This window comes from Oncorhynchus gorbuscha, linkage group LG02, assembly GCF_021184085.1.
Source record: "Oncorhynchus gorbuscha isolate QuinsamMale2020 ecotype Even-year linkage group LG02, OgorEven_v1.0, whole genome shotgun sequence".
In the NCBI taxonomy this organism is placed as follows: domain Eukaryota; kingdom Metazoa; phylum Chordata; class Actinopteri; order Salmoniformes; family Salmonidae; genus Oncorhynchus; species Oncorhynchus gorbuscha.
Genome location: NC_060174.1, coordinates 13,016,301 through 13,028,912, shown reverse-complemented (window position 1 = coordinate 13,028,912; position 12,612 = coordinate 13,016,301). Strand labels below are relative to the sequence as shown.

The window sequence follows — 12,612 nt, the reverse complement described above, 5'->3', positions numbered from 1 at the left end:
GGTTAAATGTACAGTCAAAAATTATCATTACCTGTTTAGGTGAAGAAACATAAAAAGTAGTTGATTGAATGGTCAAAATATGTCCATTTTGTCCATTTTATGCCCATCCTTTACCAGAACATACTGATGACGTCATACCTTTCTCTTCTTCTCCAGGTATGCAGGGGAGACCCATCCTTGGCGTGAGGGGCTGTTTTTGGAGGGTTTGGTACGGACCAGCCACTTCTCAGGGTGGACAGAGTCCAAGACCTCCACATACTGTCCCTCCTTCAACACAAAGCTCTCCTTGTTGCCACCTTGTTGAGAGTTGCAGTTAGCTCTGGCCACATAGATATCAAATGTCTGTGGAAAAAAGTTGGTCAAAATGTTAGTTCCAAAATGCTATAGCAACAAATGTTTCGCATTTGTATCTTTTGATCATAAATGACTGCTTATGGTATAATCCAGCAGTCTACCACCCTGCATCTCACTGCTGGCTTGCCTCTGAAGCTAAGCAGGGTTGGTCCTGGATGGAAGACCAGATGCTGCTGGAAGTGGTGTTGGAGGGTCAGTAGGAGGCACTCTTTCTTCTGGTCTATAAAAAAATATTTCAATGGCCCACATTGCCCTGTGTAGTCTTTCAGATGGGACGTTGAATGGGTGTCTTGACTCTTTGTGGTCTCTAAAGATCCCATGGCACTTATTGGAGTAGTAGGGGTGTTAAAATGGGGGGGCGGGGCTGCTATGAGGAAGTTTTTCCAAAGTAGACCATACTGTACCTCTCTTCTGTCCTCTTCACCATCTGACTCTGAGCCAGAACCTGTGAGAGCAGCAGGCGTGTGGGCACAGTGGTGTTTCGGGGACAGAGTCCTCAGCTTGGCATCAGTAGCTGGTAGGACATTCAGAGGAAGTGAGAGAAGTGAACAGGAGCGTGCAGATGTCATTGAGTAACGTGTACTGTATGAAGCAAGGTAATGTTGTTCCCTTAGGTTATGAACAAGACAGCTTTCATACCAGACTATTGTCACTCTTATTATTTAAATTCAACTTCGTGATCATAGATTGGACTGGTTCAATGAGGACACTTTATGGGTTATTCTATTTCTAAATTGTTCTTATACTGTGGTATTGCCTTAACCATAACCATGACTGTTGGTGTATTATTATATTATGCTTATATATTATTATATTATGAATTATATTATATTATGAATCTTTATCTGTCATTTGAGTTTAACCAAGGTGGTATAATTATGACAATCAAGATATGTAGAATGGTTTAGCCCAGCTCTCCTGAATCTGTGTTGCATCATCCATTTCAATGTTTGTTACCTTCTCCAATGTGAGAAGAAGACATGTGTTTTTCTGCTCTGACATTTATAACATTAAAATTGTGTAAATATAACTATATTTATACTATCAAGTAGCAGAATGTGTTCCCTGTAAACTTTATTAATGCACAGAGTCTGAATTCTGTTTGTTTAGAATGTTATCTTTGTACACAATCTTAATGGAGTGTTCGCCTTAATTAGCATCATGCTTAACGTGATATTGCTTTACTATCCAACAGGTGCAGATAACATTTTATTTATTTATTTTACTATTTATTTATAAAATGATTAATATTATAATTCACTGCAGGTATGTTACCCTTTGAGAATTACAAGGGGTTGTATTATTTTTAGTTCTATATTACATTGTATTATACAGCGCCTTGCAAAAGTATTCACCCACCTTGCCGTTTTTACTATTTTGTTTCATTACAACCTGCAATTGAAATGGATTTTTATTTGGATTTCATGTAATGGACATACACAAAATAGTCAAAATCGATTAAGTGAAATGAGAAAAATAACTTGTTTCATAAAACTTTAAAAAAAATTTAACCGGAAAAGTGGTGAGTACATATGTATTCACCCCCCTTTGCTACAAAGCCTCTAAATAAGATCTGGTGCAACCAATTACCTTCAGAAGTCACATAATTACTTAAATAAAGTTTTTTGTTAAAATAAAGTCCACATGTGTGCAATCTAAGTGTCACATGATCTGTCACATGATCTCAGTATATATACACCTGTTCTGAAAGGCCCCAGAGTCTGCAACACCGCTTAGCAAGGTGCACCACCAATCAAAGGACACCACGAAGACCAAGGAGCTCTCCAAAGAGGTCAGGGACAAAGATGTGGAGAGGTACAGATCAGGGTTGGGGTATAAAACACTATCCGAAACTTTGAACATCCCACGGAGCACCATTAAATCCATTATTAAACAATATGGCACCACAACAAACCTGCCAAGAGAGGGCCGCCCACCAAAACTCAAGGACCAGGCAAGGAAAACATTAATCAGAGAGGCAACAAAGAAACCCTAAAGGTTCTGCAAAGCTCCACAGTGGAGATTGGAGTATCTGTCCATATGACCCCATTAAGCCGGACACCCCACAGAGCTGGGCTTTACAGAAGAGTGGCCAGAAAAAAAGACATTGCTTAAAGAAAAAAATAAGCAAAGACATTTGGTATTTGACAAAATGCATGTGGGAGACTCCCCAAACATATGGAAGAAGGTACTCCGGTCAGATGAGACAAAAATTAAGCTTTTTGGCCATCAAGGAAAACCCTATGTCTGGCGCAAACCCAACAATCTCATCCCCCTGAGAACAATATCAATTTTATTTCCAGGTTGTAAGGCAACAAATTAGGAAAAATGGGCGCGAATACTTTCGAAAGCCACAGTAAAATGGATTGCATGTGCATTGCATGTGCTTGTGCACAAATACTTGTATAGGTATTTGCATCCCTGTGTCTTCTCCTATTGGAAAAGGTACAGATGCTGTTGAGAGGTACCTGTTATTTTCTACATCTACAATAATGTCTTTACTCAACACAACACAGACTGAAACCCATTACATGTGTATGATATTAAATTATTATAATATTTACAAAAAATCAATGTTAAAGTAAATGATTTCAGTACAATGTGAAATACCATAACCACGAAAGGCAACAACTCAATATTTAGGTCTAACAACGCAACAAAACATGGCTGACCTTTGACCTTCAAATGCCTCTTTGGTGGTTGAGGGGTGACTTTCTGTTCTTTATCCTTATGGGGTAACTGGTCCTCTTCCTTTTCCCTGTGGGAATATTTTTGCTTATTAACATATGATTAAATGTCTTTGGAAGTTATATGAAGATTGTGAAGGTCTTACCTGCAGGGATCTTTGGGGGTGATGTCAACAGGCTCTATGAAATCTGGAGCTGTGTCGTAGTCTGAGGGACTAGACACTGGAGAGACAGAGAAAACAAAATATGATTTTCAGTCTATCAACCAAACCAAACCAAACAACTCACCCCTTGCAAAGGCAGAAACAATTACTGCATATGACCCAGTTCACATACTAAGGACATCTGTCATGTTTCTAACGTGACTTACTAGAGCTAGCGGAGATGAGTGAGGCTCTCCTCCTTTCCTGCAGGGTATTGCGGGGATCCTCCTCGGTCAGGTTGTAGGCCTGCCACAGGGAGATCTCCTCACTCTCCACAGAATCCATAGTCTCCTTCCCAGAGGTGGAGGTCTGGGCTTGCTGGAGAGGGCCAACAGAGGCCAGGACTGGATGCACAAAAGGGGTGGAGGGCTGTGCTGGGGCTGCAGGCCTCTGGGTGAAGGGCTGTGCTCGGGCTGCAGGCCTCTGGGTGGAGGGCTGTGCTGGGGCTGCAGGCTTCTGGGTGGAGGGTGGAGGGTTTTGAGTTTGACCCACAGTAATGTTGCCATTATATGAGGTCACACCAAACTTGTTGACCACCTCACATGTATAGACCCCAGTGTCTATGGCTGACATGTTGATGATCACCAGTGTGCAGACGCCATCCTCAGAGGTGTTCATGCGGTGGCGTTGGTCTCCTATGATCTGCTGGCCGCTCTTCAGCCAGCGTACTGCGTTGGACTTCCCTTCCACCACACACGCTAGCTGGATGGTACCGTTGGTCTCAACGTTCTGGTTCTTGAACACCTGCTTGAAGATTGGCCGCATGTCTTTGCGGGTCTTGTATCCCTTGAAAGCTGCCTGGATCTTGATGGCGGCATCCAGCATCTCAGGTTCGTCCTCTACACTGATTTCCATGTCAGGTTCAGTCTTCTCTACTTGCTTAGTCATCGGGAGCCCCTTGGGAACCCCAGCTACAGCAACTACAGGCTTGTTGGTCTTCTGGTTGACTCTTACCTGGGTGGGGGCCTCAGTGGAGGACTCATCCTCTGAGATATGGCCTTGGTTACCATCCACCGCAATCTTGTGTTTTTCCATCTCCTGTACTGTAGACCTTGCTGGCTGTTTGTCTCTCTTGTCTACCTCTGTCTCCTTCACCATAAACTTCACTGGCTGTTTGTCCTGATGGTCTATTTCTATATCAATCTCCTTTTTAGATCTAACAGACCTAACTATCTGCTCTACCCCAGCGTCCGACACTATAGATGCTCGTCTCGCTGGTGGAACTGGCTGTTTCCCTACATGCTTTACCCGAACATCCGACACTGAAACAATAGATGCTCGTCTCGCTGGTGGAACTGGCTGTTTCCTCACCTCGTCTACCCCAGCTTCCGACACTGAAACAACAGATGCTCGTCTCGCTGGTGGAACTGGCTGTTTCCTCACCTCGTCTACCCCAGCTTCCGACACTGAAACAACAGAAGCTTGTCTCGCTGGTGGAACTGGCTGTTTCCTTACCTCGTCTACCCCAGCTTCCGACACTGAAACAACAGAAGCTTGTCTCACTCGTGGAACTGTTTTTTTGTCAACATGCTCTACCCCAGCATCCGACAATGAAACAACAGAAGCTTGTTTCACTGGTGAAACTGGCTGTTTCCTCACTTTGTCTACCCCAGCATCCGACACTGAAACAACAGAAGCTCGTCCCGCTGGTGGAACTGTCTGTTTCACCATTTGGTCTACCCCAGCATCTGAAACTGAAACAAGAGAAGCTCGTCTCGCAGGTGGAATTGGCTTTTTGCCTACATACTCTACCCCAGCATCAGACACTATAGATACTCGTCTCGCTGGTGGAACTGGCAGTTTCCTCACCTCGTCTATCCCAGCATCCAAAACTGAAACAGAAGCTTGTGTCGCATGTGGAACTGGCTTTTTGCCTAAATGCTCTACCCCAGCATCAGACACTATAGATGCTCGTCTCGCTGGTGGAACTGGCTGTTTCACCACCTGGTCTACCCCAATCTCTTTCAATATCTTTTTCTCCTTTGGGTCTATTTCAGTCTTTTTCTCCTCTGTGTCCATCACTATAGCTTTGACTTGCTGTTTCACTGGCTTTTTCTCCCTCTGGTCCATCTGTGACTCCTTCACCATAGTTGCCTCCTTCCCTTTAGACCTCAGTGGTGGTACTAGCTGTTTCTGGGTCTTTTCTGCTATGGTATCCTTCACCATACCTACTGGCTGTTTCACTTTCTGTTTCTCCTGTTGGTCTACCTTAGTCTCCTTACCCATAGACCTTAATGACTGTTTCTTATCTGGGTTTACAACAGTCTCTTTTTCCTCAAGCTCCAGGTCTTCCTCTGACTCCACAATGGATGACCGGGTCATGCCCCGTTTCTTTGGCTCTGGAGGGCCAGTTCGGGCCTCTTCTGGTGGAGTAGTGGGAGAGGCAGCCTTTGTGGGAGGAATTGTCTTGGGAGGATCTGTCTTGTCTGGGGGAGGCTTTACTGTCACAGAGGCGGTGGTCTCCACACCACCTGCCTGGCACGTGTAGCTGCCACTGTCTTCCTTCTTCAGCTCCAGGATGTGTAGCTGAAACACACAGCCGTCCTGCCTCATCTTGTACTTCCTGTTGGGCCTGAGAGGTAGCCGGCCCTTCCTCCACTGGACTGGGACCGCAGGCTTAGACAGCTCACAGGATAGGAAGGCAGTGCCCCCTTCCTCAGCCTCCACAGTCTGCAGCTCATCTTCAAAGTATGGAGGCAGCTCTGGAGAGACGGAAGATAATCAGGGAATTGGAAATCTACGTTCCATTTGACCAATGTTAGGATGAGTAATGCAAAGAGAGAATTCTGAATATTGTAACCCCCGGAGATAAAACTGAGTTCCTGGTTATGTTACTTCGCTCTTAATGATTAAAAATCCTTACCATTGACAGTCAGATTGGCGCTGCTCTGCATGTCACCAGTGTCACAGGAGTATATCCCAGAGTCTCCTGGTTCCGTGTCATGGATGAGCAGCAGGTTGAGCTTGCCCTCCTTTCGAGTCTCATACTTATCTCCGTTCAGGAGGGGCATCCTGTTCCTTCTCCATGTGACAGGGCTAAAGAGGTCAGAGGTCGTACAGGATAAAGTGGCCATCTCCCCTTCCATGATGACGATGTCCCCAGGCTTCTTCTCAATGAGTACTGACAAAGACAGGAAACAGAGTAAACTACATATACACCTTCTAACTGCATACACATGAATGATTAAAGTGTATAATTCACATTGTACTGTAACAAAATCAAAAGAGGTGGCAAACCTTTGGGTTTGGGGAGCACCAACAATTGGGCGGAGGTCTTTTCCTCCCCGACCACGAAGGCCACGGTCCCGGTCTCCTCCGGCGTGGTCATGGTCAGGACCAGGCGGTGCTGGTGGCCCAAGCAGCTCATCTGGTTCATTTCATTCTTCTGCAGGAGGCTGGAGCCCAGCCACCACTCGCCCTCGCTTACCTCCTTGTGGGACAGCTCGCACACAAACACTGCGTCCTGCCCGGCCATGATCTTCATGTCCTTCAGTCCTGACAAGATCATCACACGCTCTGTAGGGAAAGGGTTAGGATCAGTGTTACGGATAAAAGTATCCTGTGTGTATTTGGTTTCTTTCCTTCTGCCCTAGTCACAGCTGTCACTCATCTGTCACCATTCAGAAGACACACCTTCTCCTTTTCCCTTACCCAATCACATCCCCTTTCCCTTGGTTTAAAAACCCACTCAGTTGTTTTCCCAAACTCTCTCCCTCCCTCTCTCTTTGTATGCAGTGATCTCTCTTTTGTTTTTGCACCTACATGTCACATTTGTCCATTGTTATGTGCGTATGTATTGTTATGGTGTATGACTGTTTGTTTGTTGGTGGGAAAAGAGGGTACTTAGACAAGTAGCCCATGGGCATACACCACCCGTAGGAGACCATTGTCTAAGAACCCTAGTTAGGACTGGGTGGACCACCCACTGTATTTTATTGGTTAGTTAGATAGAGGTTATTGTAGCAAGCAAGACTAGCTTAGGGGTTTTGGGATATTTATTGTTTCATTGGGTCCAGCCCCCCCCCCCCCCTCCTCAGTGTTTGAAGGTACATTTAAGTTGTCTGTGGCTATTAGTTCTCACGGTTCCTTTTCACTGTTATGATTTGCATGAGATATGTTACGGGTCTCGTTTCCATCCCCCCCCCTAGACTGCAGGGCCGAAGGGGTTCGTAACAATCAGGATAACTATTAATAGGATGATGTAGCAAGCCATACAGAGGGGATTACCCATTCAAAATAATGCAAAGAAGTAAACAAGGTATAACCTATCCTCTACCCACAATAATCACATATCAAAAGGGGCCAAACATACTCATTGGGTTCCTTCAATTTTGTGAGTTTAATGAGGATATACTCTACATTTATTTCAGTACACTCTTAGATTTTGCTATCTACAATCTAAAAGGGTTCTTCGGCTGTCCCCATAGGAGAACCCTTTGAAGTACCCTGTTTTGTTCCATGTAGAACCTTTTTTTGTTCCATGTAGAACCTTTTCCACAGAGGGTTCTATGTGGAACCCAAAAGGGTTCTCCTATGGGGACAGCCGGAAAAAAAACCTTTTGGATCTTTTTTCTAAGAGTGTAGGATGGGGTTGGCCTACCTTTCACAACTAGCATGGCTGTGGTCTTCTTTCCCCTGGTGATGCAGCTGTACTCCCCGGCGTCCTCCAGACTCAACTTCCTGATCTCCAGGGTGTGAACAGGGCCTTTCTTCTTCAAAGTGAACCTCTCCCCGTCTGTGACCAGGCAGGCGTCCTTCCTCCAGGTGACGGGGACCGTAACGCTGGAGACCTCACAGGAGAGGACCGCTGACATCCCCTCCAACACCACCTTGCTCTCTAGCTCCTTCTCAAAGAAGACTGATGCAGCAGCTGTATGGACCAGAGATGGACATCATCTGAAAATGTCTTGTGTTTCGGGGCCATTGCCCTATACTACCTACAGAGTACGATACTGTATAGGTCACAATTTGTTATGAAAAAACATTGTTCTCGAATAGATATGTTGTTTTATTCCTAAAGAGACCAGTTGAATTGATCTCTTGCTTTATTGTGTATTCTATTCCACTTTGGTACAGTTGCTGGGGAGGCCCATACTTCAACTCTTCAATTCCCGGTGAAGGAGCCTTTCATATCCAACAAAAATGACAGCAAGACAACATGTAAGATGTACTGTACCTCTCACGTTGACTTCAGCAGTGGTCTTCTGATCTCCGAATATACAGCTGTACTCCCCCACGTCCTCGGGTTGGATGTTCTTGATGTGCATCTCCGCTACCTTTCCCTCCAGCTTCATCTGGTACCTTCCTCCAGGACTCACCTCCTCTTTGCCTTTCCACCACTCCACCGGGACTCCAGCTTTAGACAGCTCACAGCGCAGGTTCACGATGCCCCCCTCTGGGGCCTCCTGGTTTTTAAGGCCCATTTTGAAGGTGACAGGTATGGCTGAGGACATGAAATCAAAAACAACCATTTTAGTGCTTAAAGGGATATTTTACTCAAAAATGACTTGTTCATAAGTCCACTGTTAATACAATCACAAAAAGGTATGCATGTCAGCAATTGATTTGAAGAGATAGAGCACTTTCAGTACAGAGCAGCAAAAATAAGCAGATCGTTTTTGAGTAAAATATCGCTTTAACAGAAACCAGGCTGAACAGAGGGTGCCCGTCCTCCTAAATTACCTTCACTTATTGCTGTGTTTACTATAATAAACTACACAACCCCCTTAAGAAACCAATAGCATCTCCTCTTACCAGTGATGTTGACAGTGGCTGAGGTTTTGGCTTCTGCGTAAACACAGCTGTAGAATCCGGTGTCCTCGAGCACTGCTTTCCTGATGGTCAGTTCCATCGTTGCCGCTCTCTTCCTTATCTGGTATCTCACTCCATTCTTCAGCAGCACCTCTCCCTTCCTCCACTCTGCGGTCAGTCCTGGTTTAGAGAGCTCGCAGGACAACGTCACACTGTTCTCCTCCTCGACTTCCTGGTTCTTCAACTTCACCTTGAACGTGATGGGAGGAGCTGGGGACAGCAAACAAGTAAATTGTCGACTCATATACAAACATATACAAATTAAAGTCCCTATAGTGGAAAGGTATAAAACAAGGGATTGCATGAATCCATGAAAAATCAGGCATGTTATAACACGTCGCTGGTATTTATACACTATTGTTGTTGAATACAACAACTGGGACGAAACAAATGTTATACAAAGTGTAGTACTATCCTCAGTCTGACTCACCCATCACGGTCAGCTCAGCAGTTGACTGGGTGTCTTTAGTCTTGCAGGTGTATTTCCCAGCGTCACTCTCCTCCACGTTATGGATGAGCAGTTTAGTGATGCGTCCCTCCTGCTTCATCTCATATTTGTCTCCAGACTTCAGGATGACTCTCCCCTTCCTCCAGTCCACTGGGGCTACAGGCTTGGAGAGCTCACACCAGAACTCCCCACTGTCCCCCTCTTTGATCATCGCGTTCTGGACCTCTTGTGTGAATGTTACAGGGAGGGCTGAGAAGAATATGTATTTAAGACTGAGACGTTATCTGGCTAAACTGCTTTGATTTCTACACATCCTCTGACAGATTAATCTCATGTGTATCCCCCATGCCCCCTTGTGGAAAATGTACTTGGTGTCATCCAACGCACAAACCAGGAATTATATTCAAAGATATTTACATAACACACTTGCCAACAACCTTAGAAGAATAAACAGTATATCAATGTATTAACATGTAGTAAAAATTTGCAAAGACCATACCCCTAACTTTGATATCAGCTGCTGTCCTGACATTGCAGGCGGTGACACAGCTATACTCCCCAGCGTCCTGCAGCACCACGTTCCTGATGACCATCTCAGCAGTCCTCCCCTCCTGTTTCATCTGGTACCTCTTCCCTTCCCTCAGCAGCTCCTCTCCCTTCAGCCATTCCACAGAGACTCCTGATTTAGACAGCTCGCAGCGCAACATCACGTTACCCTCCTCCGGAGCCTCTTGGTTCTTTAGTTTCTGCTTGAAAGTGACTGGGACGGCTGAACAATGATAGAAACACATACTGTGAGATCAACAGCTTCTAGGATTGTGTGGTACACAGCGAGTTTAAAATGTCAAGACTATGCACCGATTATTCAACAGCGTTTCCCCTACCAGTGATACTGATGGTGGCAAACGTTTTCTGGTCTTCCAACAAGCAGCTGTAGACTCCACTGTCTTCAGGTAAGGTGTTCCTGATGATCAGCTCCAACGTTGCATCTTTCTGCTTCATCTGGTACTTCTCTCCGTTCCGCAGCAGATCTGTTCCTCTCGTCCATTCTACCAACATCCCTGGTTTAGAGAGCTCGCAGCGCAACGTCACATTGTTGCCCTCCTCAACCTGAACGTTTCTCAGCTCTTCTATAAATGTGACGGGGTGAACTGAAAGACACCATAGTAGAGGGCTGTCAAACCTTTCTGAAACCTATATTTCCCTTATTTATTAAAAGCAACTGGAGTTGAAAACACATTTGTGTCTTACTATAGAAACATACAACCTATTTGCCAAATGCAATATTCAAGCTTTCTCCAACATTTCCAAACTATAACCAAAATATAACCAAAATATACCCACCATTTATTGTAACAGTGGCTGTAGTCTTTTGTTCACCACAAATACAGGTGTAAACCCCACTGTCTTCCAGATTCGCATCGATAATCTTCAATTCCACGAGTAAATCTTTCTTCCTTATCTGGCACTTGTCTACATTCTTCAACAGCTCTGCTCCCCTCTTCCACACAACTGACGCTGCAGGTTTAGACAGCTCACAGCGTAGTGTCACAGTCTTACCCTCCTCAACTGCCATGTTCCTCAGCTGTTCTTTGAAAGTGGGGGGTAGACCTGAGGAAAACAAGGAACAGTAGTTAGTGGTGGTAAACCCTAAATGTGGAAAGGAGAAAGGGCTAGTCCATTTCATGCTTTATGCTTGTGCTTCTGTCACCGAGAGAATCCAATAATCCAGAGTGTGTCCCTGGGGTTCAGTGAACTCTGACATAATGTTCAACAATGACAAAACACAGCTTTTTGATGCAGCGCCAAGATCGTTCTTTTACTGTCAGACGGCACTTTAAAACAGTGTTATTCATTCTCAGGCACATTGCTACAGGTACAGAGCCCTGACCTCAACCCCATCGAACACCTTTGGGATGAATTGGAACTTCGACTGCGAGCCAGGCCTAATCGCCCAACATCAGTGTCCGACCTCACTAATGCTCCTGTGGCTGAATGGAAGCAAGTCCCCGCAGCAATGTTCTAACATGTAGTTGAAAGCCTTCCCAGAAGAGTGGAGGCTGTTATAGCAGCAAAGGGGGGACCAACTCCATATGAATGCCCAGGATTTTACAATGACATTTGCTTTGAGCAGGTGTCCACATACTTATGGTCATGTAGCGTACCTTCTGATTGTAGGTTTTGTGCCCCAGACGCAACTGCAAGACGATATAGGCCACAGTGATCCGTTTTCTCTGCATGCAACAAAGCTTAGATGCATAAAGTAACCAGCGACAAACTTGCAGTAAAACTGATCTGAGGACTCATTCTGAGCACAGTGGTTTCCTGAGGACTCATTCTGAGCACAGTGGTTCCCTGAGGACTCATTCTGAGCACAGTGGTTTCCTGAGGACTCATTCTGAGCACAGTGGTTTCCTGAGGACTCATTCTGAGCACAGTGGTTTCCTGAGGACTCATTCTGAGCACAGTGGTTTCCTGAGGACCCATTCTGAGCACAGTGGTTTCCTGAGGACTCATTCTGAGCACAGTGGTTTCCTGAGGACTCATTCTGAGCACAGTGGTTTCCTGAGGACCCATTCTGAGCACAGTGGTTTCCTGAGGACTCATTCTGAGCACAGTGGTTTCCTGAGGACTCATTCTGAGCACAGTGGTTGCCTGAGGACTCATTCTGAGCACAGTGGTTTCCTGAGGACTCATTCTGAGCACAGTGGTTTCAAGACCCTTTCGATTGGAGTAATGCCAACCATAAGCAAGTAATAGGGTAACAAGATACAAAATAATATGGAATATTTTCAGGAATATGCTGAGCACACATAGTTTCACAGGAACATGTACTGTATGTGATCCAAAGGAGGCTGGTGGGAAGAGCTAAAGGAGGACGGTTTCATTGTAATTTAACATGACTGGAATGGAATCAATATAACGGTACCAAACACATGGAAACAACGTGTTTGACTCAGTTCCGTTGATTCCATTCCAGTCATGACAATAAACCCGTCCTCCGAATGCTCCTCCCACCAGCATCCTCTGATGTGCTCTTTCTTGCCTGATACACACTGGACTGGAGATGCACCTGGATATACAGTATCACAAATACATTTTTATCATA

At 45.2% G+C, this 12,612-nt stretch overlaps 1 protein-coding gene across 1 annotated transcript in view; it reads right to left on the bottom strand.

Annotated features, from left to right (window-relative positions):
• The window catches only part of LOC123997379 (obscurin-like), a 56,398-nt gene that overhangs the window by 22,896 nt on the left and 20,890 nt on the right, over positions 1–12,612 (bottom strand). Inside the window, 14 exon segments of the mRNA XM_046301547.1 lie at positions 139–342; positions 759–868; positions 3,027–3,112; positions 3,188–3,263; positions 3,412–5,946; positions 6,108–6,365; positions 6,482–6,760; positions 7,845–8,114; positions 8,421–8,687; positions 8,999–9,265; positions 9,486–9,752; positions 10,003–10,272; positions 10,388–10,654; positions 10,848–11,114. Of these exon segments, the coding sequence (XP_046157503.1) occupies positions 139–342; positions 759–868; positions 3,027–3,112; positions 3,188–3,263; positions 3,412–5,946; positions 6,108–6,365; positions 6,482–6,760; positions 7,845–8,114; positions 8,421–8,687; positions 8,999–9,265; positions 9,486–9,752; positions 10,003–10,272; positions 10,388–10,654; positions 10,848–11,114 (5,423 nt within the window).